Source organism: Mustelus asterias, chromosome 13 (genome assembly GCF_964213995.1).
Source record: "Mustelus asterias chromosome 13, sMusAst1.hap1.1, whole genome shotgun sequence".
NCBI classification, from domain to species: domain Eukaryota; kingdom Metazoa; phylum Chordata; class Chondrichthyes; order Carcharhiniformes; family Triakidae; genus Mustelus; species Mustelus asterias.
The window spans coordinates 58967159-58989741 of NC_135813.1; the positions used below are offsets into that span (position 1 = coordinate 58967159).

The following is a 22583-nucleotide window of genomic DNA, read 5'->3' on the forward strand; positions in this document are numbered from 1 at the left end:
AGGGTCTGGATGCTATAAATGAATATTTAATATATATTTTTTCTTTCCTTTTATCTTTTTATCTGATTTGTCAAGGTGACATTTTAGTGTTGGGGTATGGTTCATTATCCATTTAGAGCAGCAATGTCAGATGGAAGACTCCCAGATCAACTTACTCTGATTTCTGAACAGCAAGCCTTTCTGCATTAGCATGACATTTTACCATGTTCTCACTGAGTGAGAACTTTACCCACTGAACAATGAGCAGTTATGTGGGTCTATGCCTACTTAGGTTGAGACTGACTAAACTTGTTTCAGAGAGGACCTTGACGGTCAGCAGATAGGGGCACAGCAGAGAAGTGATTTAACATATACTGTGACCAACAAATGGATTATGGTTCATAATTCACATGGTGAATTTTGATGCTGGTTGCAAACTATTTGACTGGCTTTTGGGCACAAACTGTATGTGTGTGTTCATTGTTGCCACTGTGCGGCTGTATTGCCGTGGCAGTATGGCAATATGATATTGGGGACTGAGATGTTGCTAGTTTCAGTAATTATATGAGTAAATAAAATAAAAATTTCTGAAAGTCCTCGCAAATTCAATGCAAGCCCCAGGACATCTGTGTATTTCTGCAAGCTACAGGTAACTCCGTTCTGACCAGCTGCTTTCCATTTAAAATGGTCAGGATTTTCCAATGAATTTACATCTATTTTTGGGACATTGTGTGAATGGTAGTAGGAAATGCGGCAGGGAGGTTTCTGTCGTATCTGGGATTTTCCACAGAAAGTGGCATGACTGTTGAAATCGAGGTGGGCATGTTGAATTGGTGGGGGTGTGTCCTCCGACATCTTTCCCATTGTTACCCTTGGTCATCTGAGTGTCAGAAGTGCCATTGATTGACTAAGACGATCTGTTAAATCAGTTCACTTGTAATTCCTTTGTATTTTTGGTTTATGTTAATTAATTTCCCCCCACCCACCATAGTTGCCTCTTATTTCCAGTTCTGCAAAAGGGTCATCACTTGACTGTGAACCTCTTTGTCCTCTCCATAGATGCTGACTATTTTCAGCACTGTGTTTTGTTTCAGATTTCACTGCTGCTGTTAAGTGATGGTAAATAAAGTAGCAGGGTGGAGCTACACCCATTAACTAACAGATACCAAGTTCATTGCATTTCAGATTGTAGAAGGCAAAAATAATTTCTCAAAAAAAAGGTGTTCTGTGACAATATCACATTTTTGTTTGCTAGATTGTAAAATGGCAACATCTATTCTTACTCCACCTTCTCAAACTAGCAGATTGCTATATAGATACAAAAATTAATACCTCGAATTATTTTTTTCAAAAATTGCCTCAGGGCACCACAGTTATGCAAAGTGAATAAAGTGATTGATTGCTCCTGCCTCTCAAGGATATACATTGATGGTTGACTTTCTGCTTAATTTGTTTGAACAGGGATGGGCCCACAGCATACCATGCAAATAGCTGAGAAGCTGTACACCCAGGGCTACATCAGCTACCCTCGAACAGAGACCACCCAATATCCAGAAAACTTTGACCTCAAGGGAACCCTCCGACAGCAAGCAAACAACCCCTACTGGAGTGAAACGGTTGGTAAATGAGTGGCCTTTGATTGAAGGATGTAGGAGTTGCTTCCCTTTTTGACATACTAATTTCCAGCTGGGGTATTGATGGCACTGATTTTTTCAGTATTGTTACTTGTTGATTTGAAAATATAGTTGTTAATATAAAAAGAGACGTTCAGTCTCAAATTGTTCAGGAAGACATAGAGGAGCTGAATAATCCAAGATTGCGAACTGAGAGGGGTACCGTGTGTCAAGTTGATGGAGCTGGAGGAGGGGGTCATGTGTCTGTGACTCACCAGCCAAAATTAAATTAAGGCCTCAATGAAGGAGAACTCTTCACCGATGGAATGGACAATCGCCTAGTTCACTCCCCCAGCTTGTCCCCCAGAAGTGCAAGTAGCTATTTGTTTATTCACTACCCCCTTGAACAATGGGAGCAGCAAATAAACAATGGCACAGTGGGTTAGCACTGCTGCCTCTGAGCGCCAGGGACCCAGGTTCGATTCCCAGCTTGGGTCACTGTCTGTGCGGAGTCTGCACGTTCTCCTTGTGACTGCGTGGGTTTCCTCCCACAGTCCGAAAGACGTGCTGGTTAGGTGCATTGCCACATTAAATTCTCCCTCGGTGTACCGAACAGGCACTGGAGTGTGGTGACTAGGCGATTTTCACAGTAACTTCAGTGTGAATGTAAGCCTACCTGTAACTAATAAATAAACTTTTAACTTTTCTTTCTCCCACTACACTCTTCTCTGCTAGTTCACCATGACAACCACACACCAATTTATAGTTAGCTGTGCCATTTGTTCTCTAACTAAATCAGAATTTTTTTACTCTGTCAAACAAAATTGGCTGGGGAATAATTGTGGAAGGAGGAGGAATATTTTATCTGGCAATGATGTTGGGGTAAATATTTTTTTGTAGGTAAAGACACTACTGGCTGAAGGCATCAATCGTCCTCGGAAGGGTCAGGATGTTGGCGACCATCCTCCCATTACCCCGATGCGATCTGCCACAGAAACTGAATTAGGTACAAGTTTAACGGCTTTATCCTCAGCAGAATTATCCACACTGTAAGCCTAGGATGGCTCTCAAAGCCCTGACAATATTGGTGCTTATTCATGAAATTTTTGTGGATCGATCTTATTCACAAAATTCTCAGAGTTTAATTTCATGGACCTGCAGGTTTGGAAAGGATTTTTCTTAATGCTGTTGCCTCATTGGTGGATAAATCCTAGTTTGGAGCACTGGGTTGAAAATAATTAATCAAAACATGAATTTATGGCCTCTGAGGATCTGTGGTTTTTGGCTAAGTGACTCATGATTTTAAAAAAGCATGGGCACTCCTAGATGAAGTTAATGAACTGAGTTGCTGTTCTGTAGGGAATGACATACCAAGTTATACTATTTTTTTTCAGAATTTGGTTAGAAGAAGTACTATTAGAACTGCTATATCCCTGCGTATAGCTGAAGGTCTTTTACAGTCTGTTACAGATATAAAGTCATCAAAATGACCCTCTTTCCCAACCCTTCCCCAACATACACAATGAGTAGTCTTATTTTGTTGACATCTCAGAAGTCTGCACACATTGAAACGTGCTTGGTTCCTTGCTGTCAGCATCTTTTTTGTTCTGCATCAGCTATTGCAAAATCATGACAGTCAGATAGCAACAGGAAATGCAAATATGTATGACTGAAAAATCAGCTTAGTTAGCTGGTCTCAGCTCAAGTGATGGTAGCCTGTAACAGTGGTCAAGTTTGGAGGAGAAATTTGCTGCATTTCCTTCTCCTGATTTGTCTATTAATCTGTTAATTCTTTCATGGGATGTTGGCAAGGCCGGCATTTGTTCTTACAGAAGGGCCTCCTTCTGTACTGTAGGGACTTTATGATTCCTTATCCCGAATAGCCTGTGCGGCTGACTCAGGCCATTTCAGAGGGCAGTTAAGAGTCAACTGTATGTGGACCTGGAGTCATATGTAGAGCAGGTAAGGAAGACCAATTTCCTTTCCTAAAGCATATTAGTGAACCAGATGGTTTTTACAACAATCAATGATAGTTTTATGGATAATTGTTTAATATTCCAGAATTATTAATTGAATTTGAATTCCATTAGCTGCTGTATTGGCATTTTAACCCTTATCCCCAGAACATTAGCCTGGGCTTCTGGATTACTGGTCTAGTGACATTACCACTACTCCACTGTCTCCCTAATAGTTACTGGGGTCACCCTGTTGGAAATAGGGTGAAATGTGTATTGATAAGGTCAAAATCTTCGAACTGTGGGAAGAAAATGGAAGAAGTCCAAAGATGTGCGGGTTAGGTTGATTGGTCGTGCTAAAATTGCCCCTTAGTGTCCTGAAATGCGTAGGTTAGAGGGATGAGCAGGTAAATGTGTGGGGATATGGGGGTAGGGCCTGGGTGGGATTGTGGTTGGTGCAGACTCGATGGGCCAGATGGCCTCTTTCTGCACTGTAGGGTTTCTATGATTCTATGATTAAGTAATCTTCAGTCAGATTAGAGAGATGAATGGGTATAGCAAAATTACTTTCTGGGAGATATTGATTATCCACTTAATCAACTAGGGCAGAGAGCAAGCAAGTGGAATCCTGTAAATATGTACAAAACTCCTTCCTCAAGCAGAATGCTAAATGCCTATAAGGTAGGGGGAATTGCATGATCTTGTCATGAATAATGAATAATGTCGCCACACTACCAGAAGGACGTGGAGGCTTTGGAGAGAGTGCAGAGGAGGTTTACCAGGATGTTGCCTGGTATGGAGGGGCTTAGTTATGAGGAGAGATTGGGTAAACTGGGGTTGTTCTGCCTGGAAAGACGGAGGATGAGGGGAGACTTGATAAGAGGTGTATAAAATTATGAAAGGCATAGATAGGGTAAACGGTGGGAAGCTTTTCCCCAGGTCAGTGGTGACGTTCACGAGGGGTCATAGGTTCAAGGTAAAGGGGGGGAGGTTTAACACAGATATCAGAAGGACATATTTTACACAGAGGGTGGTGGGGGCCTGGAATGCGCTGCCAGGCAAGGTGGTGAAGGCGGACACACTGGGAACGTTTAAGACTTATCTAGATAGCCATATGAATGGAGGGATACAAAAGAATGGTCTAGTTTGGACCAGGGAGCGGCACGGGCTTGGAGGGCCGAAGGGCCTGTTCCTGTGCTGTATTGTTCTTTGTTCTTTGAAATGAATTAAGTAGATGAGCTAAATGTGGGTGAGCACCTTGGGCTTGGTAATCGCAATATAGGGTTTGAAATTCAACTAAAAATGGAAAAGTTAGTATGAAAACTAGAAACCAGTTTGGATTAGGGCTGACATGAGAAAAATAAGGAGTGAGCTAGCTGAGGTAAAATGGAAGAAGATATTGGCACAGAGTGTAACCCTTAAAGAGGTTAAAATAAAAATATTCCAGTAAAAAAGTAAGGAAAGTGTTGGTAGCTTTAGCATGTCATGGATAAATAAGGTGGTTTAAAAAAAATTGAAATCTGCCGAGGCACTAAATTTACAAGCGCTAGCAAGTACTAAGGTGGAGATGCAGTCACAAGAAAATGATGGGAAAAGAGGTGTCCAAGATTTTTGTCCTGCTCCTCCTGGTTCCCATAGATTCCGACTGTTAAATAAAGCATCATTCTTAACCAAGCCTCTTCGGCCTACTCTGCTACACCTTGCCAGAATTACTCCCAAGTTGTGTTGAAAGTCACATCACAGCACTAATGGAATTTGAACCAGGCCCTCGTTTATCTGCAGTGCCACATAGTCCTTTTTTTAAGAACTGAATTGACTTCCAAAGCAATGGAAATTTACTGAGCCCAATTCTACACAGATGGAATTATAGAATGCGATCTCTAAAATATCAGTGATAATAATGAAGTAGATATGAAATTTTACTTAGTCAGTTGTAGCTTATTATTCACTAACATAAATATGATTTAATGCCATTCTCAATTTTTTCCTTTTCAAAATAATTTATTAGTAATTTGAAGCTAAGGTTTAAATGCCGAATACTTTTTTCTTAACTAGGCAGCACAGTGGCTAGCACTGCTGCCTCAGTGTCAAGGACCTGGGTTCAATTCCTGCCTTAGGTCACTGTCTGTGTGGAGTTTGCACATTCTCCTCATGTCTGTGTGGGTTTCCTACTCCGGTTTCCTCCCAGGGTCCAAAGATGTGCAGGTTAGGTGGATTGGCCATGGTAAATTGCCCTTTAGTGTCCCAAGGTGTATAGGTTAGGGGTTTAGTGGGGTAAATATGTGGGGTTACAGGGATAGGGCCTGGGTAAGGTGCTCTGACGGAGAGTAGGTGCAGACTAGATGGGCTGAATGGTATCCTCCTGCACTGTAGGGATTCTATTGTGCATGTACCAGATGTGCAGAGTGATTTGGCTGATATATTGGGCAGAGCTGAATGATCTTTATTCAGTATTCCTGTCCACTGGGTTCTCGTTTTTCTCTAACCTGATGTTTTGTTGTCATTGTTTCGCTGTTCCAGGTAGTGACGGCTGGAGGCTATATGAGTACATCACCAGACACTTCATTGCTACAATCAGTCATGATTGCAAATATCTCCAAACCACCATTGCGTTCAATATCAATATGGAACATTTTACGTGTACGGGGAAGACACTGATTTCACCTGGTAAGAGTAAAGTTAATGTTTATACAGTAAATCCACTGAGAGGGAAGGGAGTATATTAAAAAGTGTTTCACAAATTCATCACTGTTATAGCAAGTTCTCAGTAAGCGCTTGGCCTGGATGGGTTACCCGGGCAAGCACTCAGATCCAGCGCAGACCAGCTGGTGGGAATATTTGGAGACATCTTTAACCTCAATCTGAGGTCCCTATCTGCTTCAAGAAGACTGCCATCATCCCAAAGAAAAGCCAGGCAGTGTGCCTTAATGACTATCGTCCGGTGGCTCTGAGATCCACCATTATGAAGTGCTTCAAAAGGTTAGTCATGGCACGAATCAATTCTGGCCTCCCTGATTGCCTGGATCCACTACAGTTCGCCTACCGCCGCAACAGGTCCACAGCAAACGCTATCTCCCTGGCCCTGCACTCAATCCTGGAACACCTAGATAACAATGATAGCTACGTCAGACTCCTATTTATCGACTACAGCTCAGCCTTCAACACCATTATTCCTATGAAACCCATCCCCAAACTCCATGGCCTGGGGCTCAGCTCCTTCCTCTGCAACTGGATCCTGAACTTCCTAACCCACAGACCACAATCAGTAAGGATAGGCAACAACACCACCTCCACGATCATCATCAACACTGGTGTCCCACAAGGCTGTGTCCTCAGCCCCTTACTATACTCCTTATACACCTATGACTGTGGCCAATTCCCCTCCAACTCAAGTTTGCTAATGACACCACGATAGTAGATCAGATCTCAAACAATGACGAGACGTGAGTACAGGAAAGAGATGGAGAATCTGGTGAACTGGTGCGACGACAATAATCTCTCCCTCAATGTCAACAACACGAAGGAGACAGTCATCGACTTTAGGAAGCAGAGTGGAGGACATGCCCCTGTCTACATCAATGGGGGCAAAGTAGAAATGGTCGAGAACTTCAAGCTTTTTGGTGTCCAGATCACCAACAACGTGTTTTGGTCCCTGCAAGCCGATGCGATCGTTAAGAAAGCCCACCAATGCCTCTATTTTCTCAGAAAACTAAGGAAATTTGGCATGTCCACTGCAACTCTCTCCAACTTTTACAGATGGACCATAGAAAGCATTCTTTCTGATTGTACCACAGCTTGGTATGGCTCCTGCTCTGCCCAAGACCACAAGAAACTACAAAGGGTTGTGAAGGAAGCCTAATCCATCACGCAAACCAGCCTCCCATCCATTGACTCTGTCTACACTTCCTGCTGCCTCGGGAAAGCAGCCAGCATAATTAAGGACCCCACGCACCCTGGACATACTTTCTTCCACCCTCTTCCAAAGAACAAAGAAAATTACAGCACAGGAACAGGCCATTCAGCCCTCTAAGCCTGCACCGACCATGTTGCCCGACTTAACTAAAACCCCCTATCCTTCTGGGGACCATATCCCTCTATCCCCATCCCTATTCATGTATTTGACCCCTTAAAAGTCATTGCCGTATCCGCTTCCACTACCTCCCCCGGCAATGAGTTCCAGGCACCCACCACCCTCTGTAAAAAATCTGCCTTGTACATCTCCTTTAAACCTTGCCTCTCGCACCGTAAACCTATGCCCCCTAGTAATTGACTCTTCCACCTTGGAAAAAAGCTTCTGACTATCCACTCTGTCCATGCCTCTCATAATCTTGTAGACTTCTATCAGGTTGCCTCTCAACCTCCGTCGGAAAAAGACAAAAGTCTGAGGACATGTACCAACCTATTCAAGAACAGCTTCTTCCCTGCTGCCATCAGACTTTTGAATGCACCTACCTTGCATTAAGTTGATTTTTCTCTACACCCTAGCTATGACTGTAACACTATATTCTGCACTCTCTCCTTTCCTTCTCTATGAATGGTATGCCTTGTCTGGAAAGTGCACAAGAAACAATACTTTTCACTATAATAATACATGGGACGATAATAAATTAAATTCTGTTGCTAAAAATCACAACTTTAAATGATGTGGAGATACCAGCGTTGGACTGGGGTGGGCACAATAAGAAGTCTCACAACACCAGGTTATAGTCCCAACAGGTTTATTCGGAATCATGAGCTTTTGGAGCGTTGCTCCTTCCTCGGGTGACTCACCTGAGGAAGGAGCAGCGCTCCGAAAGCTCGTGATTCCAAATAAACCTGTTGGACTTTAACCTGGTGTTGTGAGACTTCTAACTTTAAATAAAACATTGGTTTCCATAGGAATGAATTTTAAAACTCTACTTGGGTTCTGTAGGATCAGAAAAAAATGAATATTAAAACATTGCACCCTCTAAGTTGCAATATTTTACATTGCTAAATTCCTACAGTGGCAAATTAAATAACTTGTATATTTTCAAACTTATTTTGTTTTCTACAAGAAAAATTTAACTTTCTAGTTCGAGAACCTCCTGCTCACTGCTGATCCTTAATCCCTAGCCTCCCGGTTCCTAATCCTCATTGCCTCACATCCTACCCTTCCCCAACCCTCAGAGTTGTAGCCTTTCACCTTCGCAACCCTCCGATGTTGTGACCATTTCCCAATCCTCTCTCCAGCCTCCAAGTTGTGGTCTTTCTGCCTCCCTGAACCCCCCACTTCCTGACTCAATCTCTTGCCACTTCCCTATTCCGGACTTGCATTCCCGTTCAAGATCCAAATTCAGTTCAAATCCAGAGCCCTGCCGTTGTGGAAGTGTGAGTCTCATTGGTGCGGAAGTACCAAGCTGGAGCTGCTATCGTCCATGTCTTAAACGCTCCCATTCGACACTTTGCTCTCCTAAACCTTCACTGTGTAAAAGGGCTTGGGAGAAGAGCATTGAGACAGCGGAGTAGCTTTTGACAGTCATGTTTAAAAACAAAACATGGATTGTAGCAGCTAAGTCACATCTGGATCTTGAACCTGAATGCAGGTCCAGATGAGGGAAATGGCACAAGGGTATATCAGGGAAGCCACAACTGCTCCAAAATGGTGTCCATTGGATCCATGGGAAATTATGTCAAAAGGATTTTGTGATGCTCATTGAGATTACAGGCCCCAGTAGCGAAACAATATTAAATGGGGGAATGTTAAATGACTTATTGTATTATACCCTTCTGTCAAAGGTAGAGCTGCTGTAGTTTTACAGATGTGGAGATGCCGGCGTTGGACTGGGGTAAACACAGTAAGAAGTTTAACAACACCAGGTTAAAGTCCAACAGGTTTATTTGGTAGCGAAAGCCACACAAGCTTTCGAAGCTCTAAGCCCCTTCTTCAGGTGAGTGGGAATTCTGTTCACAAACAGAGTTTATAAAGACACAGACTCAATTTACATGAATAATGGTTGGAATGCGAATACTTACAACTAATCAAGTCTTTAAGAAACAAAACAATGGGAGTGGAGAGAGCATCAAGACAGGCTAAAAAGATGTGTATTGTCTCCAGACAAGACAGCCAGTGAAACTCTGAGAGTTTCACTGGCTGTCTTGTCTGGAGACAATACACATCTTTTTAGCCTGTCTTGATGCTCTCTCCACTCCCATTGTTTTGTTTCTTAAAGACTTGATTAGTTGTAAGTATTCGCATTCCAACCATTATTCATGTAAATTGAGTCTGTGTCTTTATAAACTCTGTTTGTGAACAGAATTCCCACTCACCTGAAGAAGGGGCTTAGAGCTTCGAAAGCTTGTGTGGCTTTTGCTACCAAATAAACCTGTTGGACTTTAACCTGGTGTTGTTAAACTTCTTACTGTAGTTTTACAGGGCAGGGTGTGGTTCCAATCCAACTGCTATAGATGTTTTCTACTTGAATGCAGAAATTTGTAATTTATAAACTGGGCACAGAAGAAGATTTTATACATTCTAATTTTAATTTGTATTGTCCTATGGATATCTCTATTCCCATAGGGCCTTAATACTGCAGTAGGAAATCAAAATATTTGCATATGCACTGCCACTGGACTGAGTTTTTTTTTGAAGGGTAAAACTGGCAAAAGCTTTAGAAGTTGTTAATTGCTAAGCTTTTGGGGCATTTTTAAAGCTTGATGGAATTAACTTTGTTAAAACATATTGCTTTTTGGCCAAAATAAATTTTAACTGAGAATGAAACGCAGTGCAACTCAGAAGCCAGTTATTACCGATTTGTTTTGACTGACATTTTCCACAGCATTTGTTTGTGCAGGAGTCCAACATGCCTGATTGTGTCCTGTTGTTGTGCATAACTGTTGATTAAGATGTGTGTGGAAGAAAGGTTGGAGAAGCCAGCTTGTTCAGTATTTCTGGGTGTTTTCCATGTTGTGTATAAGGGACTTTGTTGTTCCTCTCCAGGTTACACTGAGGTGATGCCATGGCAGAGCCTGGCAGAGGAGGAGACCCTTCCGATTTGTGAACGAGGTGACGTTTTTACTGTCGATGAGATTAAGTTGTTAGAGAAACAGACAAATCCACCTGACTACCTGACCGAGGCAGAACTCATCACCTTGATGGAAAAACATGGCATTGGTAAGTCAGTACATATCCAACCATTGGCCGTTCTGGTCTAACTTTAGATTTTAAACAATTTTTAGGGCACTTGTCATGGTTCAGTGTATCATTTAATGCCTGTGTAAACATGCACATTCTGTGTCAGAGATGAAGTACAGTGATGGGCCTGAAAATGGTCATGAATTCACAATGCAACAAGCATAAGGATAGTTGTTTTATTTTTAAAATTTTACCACCAGGGCTTTTAGCCCAGCACCACAGATGTTAATACTGTTTCTCATTATAGTAATAAAACCAAGAAAAATTCTAACACCCATAGCTGCAGTCTCAACTTCAGCCTCTGATCCTGGACTCTCGCCCTCCCAGTTCCAACACTAAATTCAACCTCTGATCTTGAACACTCCCCCTCCAGTTTATGTACTTATTTCAACATCTGATCCTGTCCTTGTCTCAGCACTAATTTCAGCCTCTGATCACCAATCTCCCTCTTCTATTCATTCTCTAATTTCAATCTCTAAAGTTAATCTGATTGGCTTTAGCAGTGCCCGCAACCCCAGAACTCAGTATGTGCACTTTCAGAATTCAAGGAAGCCCTGGGAAGAAGACGACGTGGATCCCAGCGTGGGATAAGTCGGGCTTATTGGATAGGGAGTGACCAGGGAGCCTGGGGAAGGAGGGATTGAGGTGAGTGGGGGCATTGATTTGAGACCGGTCAGGGAGTAACAAAGGTGGGGTAACGTCTTGATAGTGGAGGGTGGGTGCCTTTGTTGGACAGAAGGCTTGGGGTGTGCAGGACGTACCTCCTCCTCTTCCCACCTTTCGAGCAGAATTCTTAAAATAATGACCTACCCACTCCCACCTGCCTCCCCATGCCAACCATTTTATTGCGTGGGCAGTATAATATTTGGGTCACTTGGTTTGGTAATCAGTTTAATTGCCCATTAATGCCTTATTTAAAAATTGGTAGAGGGCTGCTGATTTTGGTCCCAGTCCACCTCTTGTATTATGGGGAATAGGTCAGGGTTGGGTGGGATTATGGAGGGTGAGCCACCCATCATATTTTATGTTTCCCCTCCCTGCCACAAACATGTCCGGCAGTGAGTCCTAAAATCCAGTCCCAGCTGTATTTATTTGCAGCTTTCCTTTTTTTTTCTCCCTTCTCTCATTTGTCAACTCTTCAAACCTCCTTTGACAGCACCTTCTAAACGTGCAACCTCCACCACCTAGAGGAGCAGACACACAGAAACACCCCTACGTGGAATTTCCCCTTCAAGTCACACACCATCCTGTTTTGGAACTATATCGCCGTTCCTTCATTGTCGCTTGTTCAAAATCCAGGAACTCCACTCCTAACAGCACTGTAAGGACTGCAGTGGTTCAAGAAGGTGGCTCACCACCTTCTCGAGGGCAGTTAGGGATGGCCAACAAATGCTGGCATAGCCAGAATGCCCATGTCCCATGAAATAAATTTTAAAACATTCCAGGATTTTCAATTTTCACTTCAGTTTCCATTTTATTTCTGTTATGTTGATTGACAGACTGACAAAACCAAGGGGTCACAAAGTAGTTTTCACTAATTTTCACTTGGGGTACTCAAACCTACCTGTGTGTGGTGGTTGACTTACTTTCAAAGAGTGAGGAACCTATCATTGGTAACTTTGCGTTGTTTGGAGTGTTTTGTAGCTTTCTGTAATACAGCAGTTAAAATCTTTGTTCACTCTATTGTTTCAAGAGACTGCTGACCATTTTCATTTAGACATTTCACCCTTGCAATGTTGAGCCATTTTTTTTATTCAACTCGCATGAAACAACAACTTGTATTTATATCACATGTTTAACATAATAAAACATCCCAAGATACTGCACAGAAACATTACAAAGGATAATTTAGCAATGAGCCAGATTAGCTGATATGACCAAAGACTTAGTCAAAGGGATAGATTTTAAGGACAGTTTATTCATTTATTAGTTACAAGTAGGTTTACATTAACACTGCAATGAAGTTACTGTGAAAATCCCCTAGTCGCCACACTCCGCCTGTTCAGGTACATTGAGGGAGAATTTAGCATGGCCAATGCACCTAACCAGCACGTCTTTCAGACTGTAGGAGGAAACCGGAGCACCTGGAGGAAGCCCATGCAGACACGGGGAGAACGTACAGACTCCGCACAGACAGTGACCCAAGCCGGGAATCGAACCCAGGTCCCTGGTACTGTGAGACAACAGTGCTTACCACTGTACCAACGTGTCGCCCCATTGTCTTAAAGGAGGAAAACAAGGCAGAGAGATGGAGAGGTGTAGGGAGGGAATTCCCAAGCTTTAGGTCTTAAGCAACTGAAAGCATGGCCATCAGTGGTGGGGTAATTTAAGATCTAGGATGCTGAAGAGACCCAAATTAGCCGTTCACAATATCTCGGAAGGTTGTGGGGTTGGAGGAGATTACAAGAAAATCTGAAGGAAGTGTAATTGGGGAAAAAAGGATGTGAATTTTAAAGTCAAGACATTGACCTAGAGCCAAAATAAATCAGTGAGTACAGGGATAATAGGTGAGCAGGACTCGGTGCAAGTTAAAACACGGGTACCAGTGTTTGGTTGACCTCAAGTTTAAGGAGGGTAGAATGTGGAAGACAAGCCAGGCATAGTCAAGTCTAGAGGTCACAAAAGGATAAATGAGGCTTTCAGCAGCAGAGGAGCTGGTCTCTAGTTAAGATAGGTAATGTTAAGGAGATGGAAATAGGCGGTCTTCATGATGGCACAAATATGTGGATGGAATCTCATGTTGGGGTTAAATGAGACACCAAGGTTGTGAACAGACAGGTTTAATCTCAGACTGTTGCCAGGGAAACAAGAGTCTGTAGTTAAGGAATGGAGTTTGTGATAAGGATCAAAAACAATGGCTTTGGTATTCCCACTATTTATTGAAGAAATTTCTACTCCTGTTGTAGTGGGTGTCAGAGATTTAACAACAGCAGAGGAGTGGAGAGGTGGTAGTGAAGTGGTACACCTATTCCTGGATCATCTCATTACTAATCCTGAAGCCTAATTAACGCTACGTTATTGGGGCTGATTAACCATTACCAAAATGAATACATCTACATTGACCATTCCATTACTAACCCATTTGTTTTGGATTTAACAGTCTCATTATCAATTTATTTTGCATCCAGATTTACAGTTCCATTACCAATCTGTCCATTTTCATGGCTGATCAGCCGCATCTGCTGACCATCCCATTAATAATCCAGTTTATAGCTGAATTGACTGCCCCTCTACCAATTCTGTGTTTGGGAGGCTAACTGTCCCACAGTTAACCCCTATCCATACCAGCACCAATGGTCACCAGTAATGCACCAATTATAGACTCGTGCCTTATTCAGATGGAACCAAGTAACAATTTTCATACATCACGTTAGCAGTCTAGTTGGATCAAACTTCCATTTGTTTCTAGACTACTTGCCATAGTTTTCAACTTGTAAGATCTCAAATTATAATTGAGATGATTTTAATGCTCATACAGAAATAAAGTTCTAATTTTCTGACGTCATTGTACTCGATATTGAAGTTCCTTTGGGAACTGAAAAATAAGTAAGTTGATTAGTGTTTAATATTCACTGCAGCTAGCATAGCGTTTATTGTAGAAGGTTCACTCCAATTATCTGCTGATGTTATGAGTCACACCTATAAACACACTCCAGTGATATGTTTGTATGGCAGATAGCATCAATACAGTCAAAGCAATTACTCCAATTGGGTATGTTGCTTTGAAAATATGAAATAAAAACAGAACATCAAAAACGTAATTCTTTTTTGCAAGAGACAAATATGCATTACTTTATGAAGAGTGTCCAACAATACAAGTTTTTTCTTTACGCTGTGTTTTAAAGAATGGAGTTAGAATTAATTTCAATTCGACTTGGGTTCAAATTTCCAAACAAACTTTTGGGTTTGAAGCCCCAAACCTCAGCTCTCAGAGCTTGAGTTTAAATATATTTCTGAAGTAAAAGAAAAACAAAACTTGTGATAACTATCTGAACAGAGAAGACTACAAAGGAAATTTTGTAACAAAAATACCATTTATAATTGCCCATTGTAATGCCCACAACCAGTTTGTTGGGTTTATCTCTGGTGAATTGGGTTCTCCCCTGATAATCAGGTCGGCCTATCATTCTCTGCGAACCATTCTAGAAATGAAGAAACGAGAAGCAGGAGTAGGCCATTCAGCCCTTCAAGCCTGCTCCGTCATTCATTTTGATCATGGCTGATCATCAAATTCAATATTCTGATGCCGCCTTTCCCCCCATATTAAGTCTCTACAGATATTGCTCAATTGAACTGCATTTTCTACCACTACCTCACGCACAATTAGTTTAGTCTCATGGATATAGACGGTGATGTGTGTGAATGGGAAGTAAAGCTATTTGTCGCTTGTCAGGCATTTTATGTCCCACTTTTCCTGAGTTTGGAAAAGATTGAATGAAATGATACCTCTGACTTCTTCTCTTACCAAAGCCAAAACCTAAGGCTGCTGGTTTATCCCAGTGGCGAAACAGTTATGGCTCTGAGAGACTGCACATGATGCTTTATCTGAGACTTGGTAATGTTAAACAGAATTGTATCTCTTCTTGACTTTCAGGAACGGATGCCAGTATCCCTGTCCACATCAACAACATCTGTCAACGCAACTATGTCACTGTTGAGAGTGGCCGCAGATTGAAACCCACCAACCTTGGGATTGTTCTCGTTCATGGATATTACAAAATTGGTAAAGTGCAACTGAGGGAAATTTCCTCCAGCTCTGAAACTAGGAGCTTACTTAAATTTTCAACAGTGCTGATCTGCCTTGTGTGTTTTAGATGATTTGTAAATATGATCTAATTGTTGCTCTTCGGAGTTCCTTTATACAAACTCACCAGTCACACATACACAGAAAATGCTGGAAAGTTGGCAGATTCTCTCCACAGAATTAATATTAACAAAAATAGCTCTTCCCATCCATTTTAGATCAGTGAACTCAATGTGGGCTGGGAGAATCATAGAACCCCTACAGTGCAGAGGAGGCCATTCGACCCATCAAGCCTACACCGACAACAATCTCACCCAGGCCCTATCCCCGTAGCCCCACTTATTTACCCTGCTAATTCCCCCTAACCTACACATCTTGGGACACTAAAGGGCAATTTAGCATGGCCTATCCACCCAACCTGCACATCTTTGGACCTTGGGAGGAAACCGGAGCACCCAAAGGAAACCCACACAGACATGGGGAGAATGCGCAAATGCCACGCAGTCACCCGAGGCCGGAATTTAACCTGGGTCCCTGGCATTGAAGCAGCAGTGCTAACCACTGTGCCACCGTGCCGAGGTGGCAGTATTGTTGGGAGTGGGCGCTGGGTGGTGGTGACGGTGGATATTATCAAGCAGATTCCATCAGTTGGGTGCTGTATTCTTGTCTCTACTTAGTAATTTGTATGATCTTTTTGTATTTTACCAGACCAGGAGCTTGTCCTTCCCACCATCCGCAGTGCAGTCGAGAAGCAACTCGGCCTCATTGCTGCAGGCAAAGCTGACTTCCCACCAGTTCTGGAGCATGCCCTCAATATCTTCAAGAGGAAGTTCCATTATTTTGTAGACTCCATATCTGGTACAACTAAATGTTATGATGTTTTGTATTGTAACAAATTCTATGACTAATTGTTAAACTATTCAATAGTCAGTCACAAGAGCATGTTTTGTAAGGCTCCTCTCGGACACAGAACTTTGATTCTCCATTCTGCGCTGTCATCAATTCTCTGCTGGGAACAGAGCCTTGCACAATTTTTCCCACGGTCTGAACAGTTACCCACATGTTCATCTGTAGATTTATCTGAGTAGGAATCTTTCACCTGTCACGGCTCATAGGCCATGTTTAGATAGCGTGGAAGAATTGCAAAAGTTTCATCAAAACTTCTGCATCAAGGACTTAGAAGACAGGCATCAATCTCAGCCCCAACAGTACATATATTTTGAACTCTCCTAAGACTGTGTATGTTCCACAGTGCTCAGTGTTGGGTTGGTGGAGTGGGCAAGAAAATAGAAGATGGAGTTCAACTCTGATAAGTGAGAGGTAATGTATTTCAGGTCAAACAGTAAATGGGAATATACTGGGAAAGGTAGATGAAGTGAGAGATCTTGGCATGCAAGTGCACAGATCCCTGAAGGTAGCAGTACAAGTAGCTATGGTTGTAAAGAAGACATTTACAATGCTCTCCTTCATTGGCAGAGGTATAGAATATAAGAGTAGGGATATAATGAAGGAACTGTATAAGACACTGGTGAGGTCACACTGGAGTATTGTGTGCAGTTCTGCTCACCACATTACAGGAAGGACATAATTGCTCTGGAGAGAATGCAGAGAAGATTTACTAGAAGGTTGTCAGGGCTGGAAAATTGTAGCTACGAGGAACGATTAGAGAGGTTGAGGTTGTTTTCCTTGGAACAGAGAAGATTGAGAGGTAATATGATTGAGGTATACAAAATTGTGAGGGGTGCAGACAGAATAGACAGGAGTAATCCGTTTCCCTTGGCAGAGAGTTCAAAATGTGGAGTTGCCGGCATTGGACTGGGGTGAACACAGTAAGAGTTTTAACAACACCAGGTTAAAGTCCAACAGGTTTATTTGGTAGCAAATAGCATAAGCTTTCGGAGCGCTGCTCCTTCGTCAGATGGAGTGGAAATGTGCTCTCAAACAGTGCACAGAGACACAAAATCAACTGGCTGGCTGTAGGGATTCGCATTCTAATCAGTATTCTGTAACTTGATTTCTGTGTCTGTGCACTGTTTGAGAGCACATTTCCACTCCATCTGACGAAGGAGCAGCGCTCCGAAAGCCTATGGTATTTGCTACCAAATAAACCTGTTGGACTTAAACCTGGTGTTGTTAAAACTCTTAGAGAGTTCAAAAACCAGGGGTCAAAGGTTTAAGCTAAGTGGCAGAAGGATTAGAGGGTGGTGGGTGTCTGGAATTCGCTGCCTGAGTTGATGGTGGAGACAGACCCGAAATTCTTTTAAAAAGTACCTGGATCTGCAAGTGGGTGCTGTAAGCTGCAAGGCAATAGGTTGTCTGCAGGTGGATGAGATTGGAAAGGGCACCTGGGTGTCTTTGGGTTGGAATGGACAAGATGGGCCAAACATCCCCCTTCTGTGTTGTACCATTTCTATGATTCTATTAATTGATTCAATAATGAGAAAATTCCATCAATCCCATCTCCGCCTGTGGCTTGTAAACTGCAAGGAAATTCACTCCTACATAAGTGTGATTATCCCACTGCACATGTTTGAGGTCAAAAGCGGAGGAAAGTGAGCTGTCAGTAGAAAGCATCCGAGTCAGCCTGACAGCAACACCCACTCAACTACTGGCTGCCATACTTTTACATACCTGTGCTTAGAGAATTAATTCATCTGCCCTCCATGCAAACTTGCAAAAGGATGGGACCATCAGATTATGAATACACTTGGGAAATTGCGATTATTTCTCCTCAATTGAGGTGAATACAGTTTGAGCCAGTGCACAACTTTTGCGCTCTTGCTGCTCACGAACCATCCCTGCAGGATTTAGACATTGCAGTGGCACTTCTCTCTATGATACTTAGACATAGACATAGAACAGTACAGCACAGAACAGGCCCTTCGGCCCACGATGTTGTGCCGAGCTTTATCTGAAACCAAGATCAAGCTATCCCACTTCCTATCATCCTGGTGTGCTCCATGTGCCTATCCAATAACCGCTTAAATGTTCCTAAAGTGTCTGACTCCACTATCACTGCAGGCAGTCCATTCCACACCCCAACCACTCTCTGCGTAAAGAACCTACCTCTGATATCCTTCCTGTATCTCCCACCACGAACCCTATAGTTATGCCCCCTTGTAATAGCTCCATCCACCCGAGGAAATAGTCTTTGAACGTTCACTCTATCTATCCCCTTCATCATTTTATAAACCTCTATTAAGTCTCCCCTCAGCCTCCTCCGCTCCAGAGAGAACAGCCCTAGCTCCCGCAACCTTTCCTCATAAGACCTACCCTCCAAACCAGGCAGCATCCTGGTAAATCTCCTCTGCACTCTTTCCAGCGCTTCCACATCCTTCTTATAGTGAGGTGACCAGAACTGCACACAATATTCCAAATGTGGTCTCACCAAGGTCCTGTACAGTTGCAGCATAACCCCACGGCTCTTAAACTCCAACCCCCTGTTAATAAAAGCTAACACACTATAGGCCTTCTTCACAGCTCTATCCACTTGAGTGGCAACCTTTAGAGATCTGTGGATATGAACCCCAAGATCTCTCTGTTCCTCCACAGTCTTCAGAACCCTACCTTTGACCCTGTAATCCACATTTAAATTTGTCCTACCAAAATGAATCACCTCACATTTATCAGGGTTAAACTCCATTTGCCATTTTTCAGCCCAGCTTTGCATCCTATCTATGTCTCTTTGCAGCCTACAACAGCCCTCCACCTCATCCACTACTCCACCAATCTTGGTGTCATCAGCAAATTTACTGATCCACCCTTCAGCCCCCTCCTCCAAGTCATTAATAAAAATCACAAAGAGCAGAGGACCAAGCACTGATCCCTGTGGCACTCCGCTAGCAACCTGCCTCCAATCCGAAAATTTTCCATCGACCACCACCCTCTGTCTTCGATCAGACAGCCAGTTACCTATCCAATCGGCCAACTTTCCCTCTATCCCACACCTCCTCACTTTCATCATAAGCCGACCATGGGGGACCTTATCAAACGCCTTACTAAAATCCATGTATATGACATCAACTGCCCTACCTTCATCAACACACTTAGTTACCTCCTCAAAAAATTCAATCAAATTTGTGAGGCACGACTTGCCCTTCACGAATCCGTGCTGACTATCCCGGATTAATCCGCATCTTTCTAAATGGTCGTAAATCCCATCTCTAAGGACCTTTTCCATCAATTTACCAACCACCGAAGTAAGACTAACTGGTCTATAATTACCAGGGTCATTTCTATTCCCTTTCTTAAACAGAGGAACAACATTCGCCATTCTCCAGTCCTCTGGCACCATCCCCATGGACAGCGAGGACCCAAAGATCAAAGCCAAAGGCTCTGCAATCTCATCCCTTGCCTCCCCTTGGTTCAAAATTGTTCATAAAATTGTGCAACTTTTGTGGTGTTAGCTCTGGCTCAGTTGCTAGCACTCTTGCTTTTGAAAGAGAATATTTTGGGACTAATTTCCCCATTCGAGACTTGGGCACAAAAATCTAAACTGACACTCCTGTGCAGTACTGAAGGAGTGATGCACTGTCAGAAATGCTGTCTTTCAGGTAAGACATTAAACTGAGGCTCTGCCTGCACTCTGAGGTGTAAGAATAAGATCCCAGTTCATGATTTGAAGAAGGGCAGGGAAGTTCTTACAGGTTTTTTGGCCAATATTTATCCTTCCAACAGTGTCACTAAATAAATGATCTGATCATTTTTGCTGTTTGTCAGACTTGCTGTGCACAACTTGGCTGCGGTATTTTCCTAATTAGTGACTACACTTCAAAGAACACTTCATTGGCTGTAATGTTCTTTGGGGCACCCTGAGCTCCAGTGCCCTGGAGGTTGTCAGGGCTGGAAAACAGATACCCTGAGTGGGGACAGACTGCACCTTCCCACATAGATCTTACTACTTGGGATATTCCACATGACATTAAAGCAAATGCAAATATTTGGAGACTGTTTTTGTGGCAGCCTACCAGGATGAATTAGCTGCAGGGGTCAAAATGCCTACTGCTCTTTATCAGTGGTGCACTGCTAGTGGTTCTGTTTCAGTTATTCTTCTGGGAGGGAATATTTTTGTGTATTTCCTCTTTATTTGCTTATTCTGCAATCTATTAATCTGGCATTAACCAAATGGGAGAATCATGCATGCAATATCGGAAATGTTCAGCATTGTTCCTTTGATTCTCACTTAAGAGCTGTGTTGAAGAGGTGCAATTCCTGGGCATTACCAACACTGTTCCTCACTACTAGCTCAGAAAGGTGAAGCCTGTCTGACTATTTTCTTCCAAAGAGGGATTGAAAGCAATTGTCATGTCCCACTATTGCCTTAGGTGAGATGAGTTGCCTCAGCACAGACTTGGGTCTATCAGTACTCAATCAGACACTGTGTTTACACATTAGGCCATTATTCAGAGTACTTTGTGTTCAATTTTTTTAACAAGAGTTTTGATTTGTAGAGGTGTAATTGATGTTCCTGGCTGACAGGCATCTTTTTCAGATAATAATTGTCTTATTAGATTGTAACACTGTCTGCAACCAAAGGCTGGAACTGTCCTGCCTGCATCCTGCGGTAATACATTCTTTGTCACTAGGGTTATACATTATATGTCAGAAAAGTATTTGCCATTGGCCAAATTGCTGAAATGATTGCATTTGGGTGAAGTTTGAACTGCAGTGGAGGTCTGGAAGAGGTTTGCTCTTTGAAAGTCAGTGGAGAATTGGTGGCTGCTTACCCTTCAACCTTTAATGCTCTTTTGTGGCTACTTTTGCTCAGTCTGCTCTCTGTTGCTTGACAGGTATGGATGAATTAATGGAGGTGTCATTTTCTCCAATTGCTGAGACAGGGAAGCCTCTGTCCCGCTGTGGCAAGTGTCATCGATTCATGAAGTACATTCAGGTTGGTAAAGTGAATCTATAGCTGCAGGGAGGGAGTTTGGAGGGGGCCAGGGATTGATTCACTTTCAATAATCCCAAGCATGGTCTCTTGAAATTGCATTAATATCTGTTATCGATACAGTGTTCATGTGTGCAACAAATAGTTAAGAATTGGAACGCACTGCCTGGCAGGATGGTGTATATGGATTCAGTTGTAAACTTCAAAAGGTAATCGGATTAAATTCTTGAAAGAGAAAATAATTTGTATGGGGAAAGGCTGGCGTAGTGAGAATAACTGGATTGATGTTTGAAAGTGCCCGCTTTTATTTGATGACCTGAATGGTTTCATTCTGTGTTGTACTGTATGATTCTGTAAATCCCACTCATCAATATGCCGTCTTCAGGAATCAAGGAACCCAGTGGTTATACTAAGTTACTTAAAGAAGAGATAGATTCTTGTAGCAGTAAATTCAGGGACAGTTATGAGTCTTATGATGAGAAAAGTATAACAGTGATAGTAAGCTGCAGCCAATTTGAACATGAGATACCAAACAGAAGTAAGGTAAACAACATTTACTTTGCTTTGGTGGCGGATAAACGCAAGTGGGGCACTGAGAACTTGCCTGTCCTTTTAAAAAGTATTAAGGGCTTTTTTTTTAACATAGAGAGCAAACAGGGCCTCCATTTAACATTGTATTTGAAATTGACACCTTTGACAATGCAGCACTCCATATCTGTATAAGTGCCCAATGTTGTATCCCAGAGACCCATTGCTGAAAGATAGAACTGGAGCCAATCTTTACATACTTTAATTATTTACAGTATTACATATTACAAGTCTAACAATCTTCCTAACCCAACAACAATTTTAGTCTGTTTATTTCTACAGGGGCTCAAGTAAATCCTCAATTAATACTCACCATCTTCATACTATTCAGCACAATTCATAATTAATACCCAAGTCCTTCAACGGAGCTTGACCAAAAGATACATTTCAGGCATAGCTGGTTTAAGGAAAGTGCCAGACATCAATCAAAACCCCTGCTGGTGTGAATCTAGATTTCCATTCATGAGGAAGTGTCATGCACCTGAAACATTAACTTGTAGTTTTACAGATTTTTATTACTTACTGTGCGTTTCTGCAATTTTCTGTTTTTGACTCCGATTTCCAGCATTTCAATTTTTATTTCTATAAATCCACAATCTATATATGTTCTTTAGTTTGTGTATACTTACTAGGCCAGTAAATATAAGACTAGTACCACAAAACC

At 42.4% G+C, this 22583-nt stretch overlaps 1 protein-coding gene across 1 annotated transcript in view; it reads left to right on the plus strand.

Annotated features, from left to right (window-relative positions):
* The window catches only part of top3b (DNA topoisomerase III beta), a 47912-nt gene that overhangs the window by 19238 nt on the left and 6091 nt on the right, over positions 1-22583 (plus strand). Inside the window, exons 9-15 of the mRNA XM_078226839.1 lie at positions 1441-1595; positions 2493-2598; positions 6068-6214; positions 10506-10679; positions 15295-15423; positions 16153-16302; positions 21234-21334. Of these exons, the coding sequence (XP_078082965.1) occupies positions 1441-1595; positions 2493-2598; positions 6068-6214; positions 10506-10679; positions 15295-15423; positions 16153-16302; positions 21234-21334 (962 nt within the window). The remainder of the gene's footprint in view (positions 1-1440; positions 1596-2492; positions 2599-6067; positions 6215-10505; positions 10680-15294; positions 15424-16152; positions 16303-21233; positions 21335-22583) is intronic.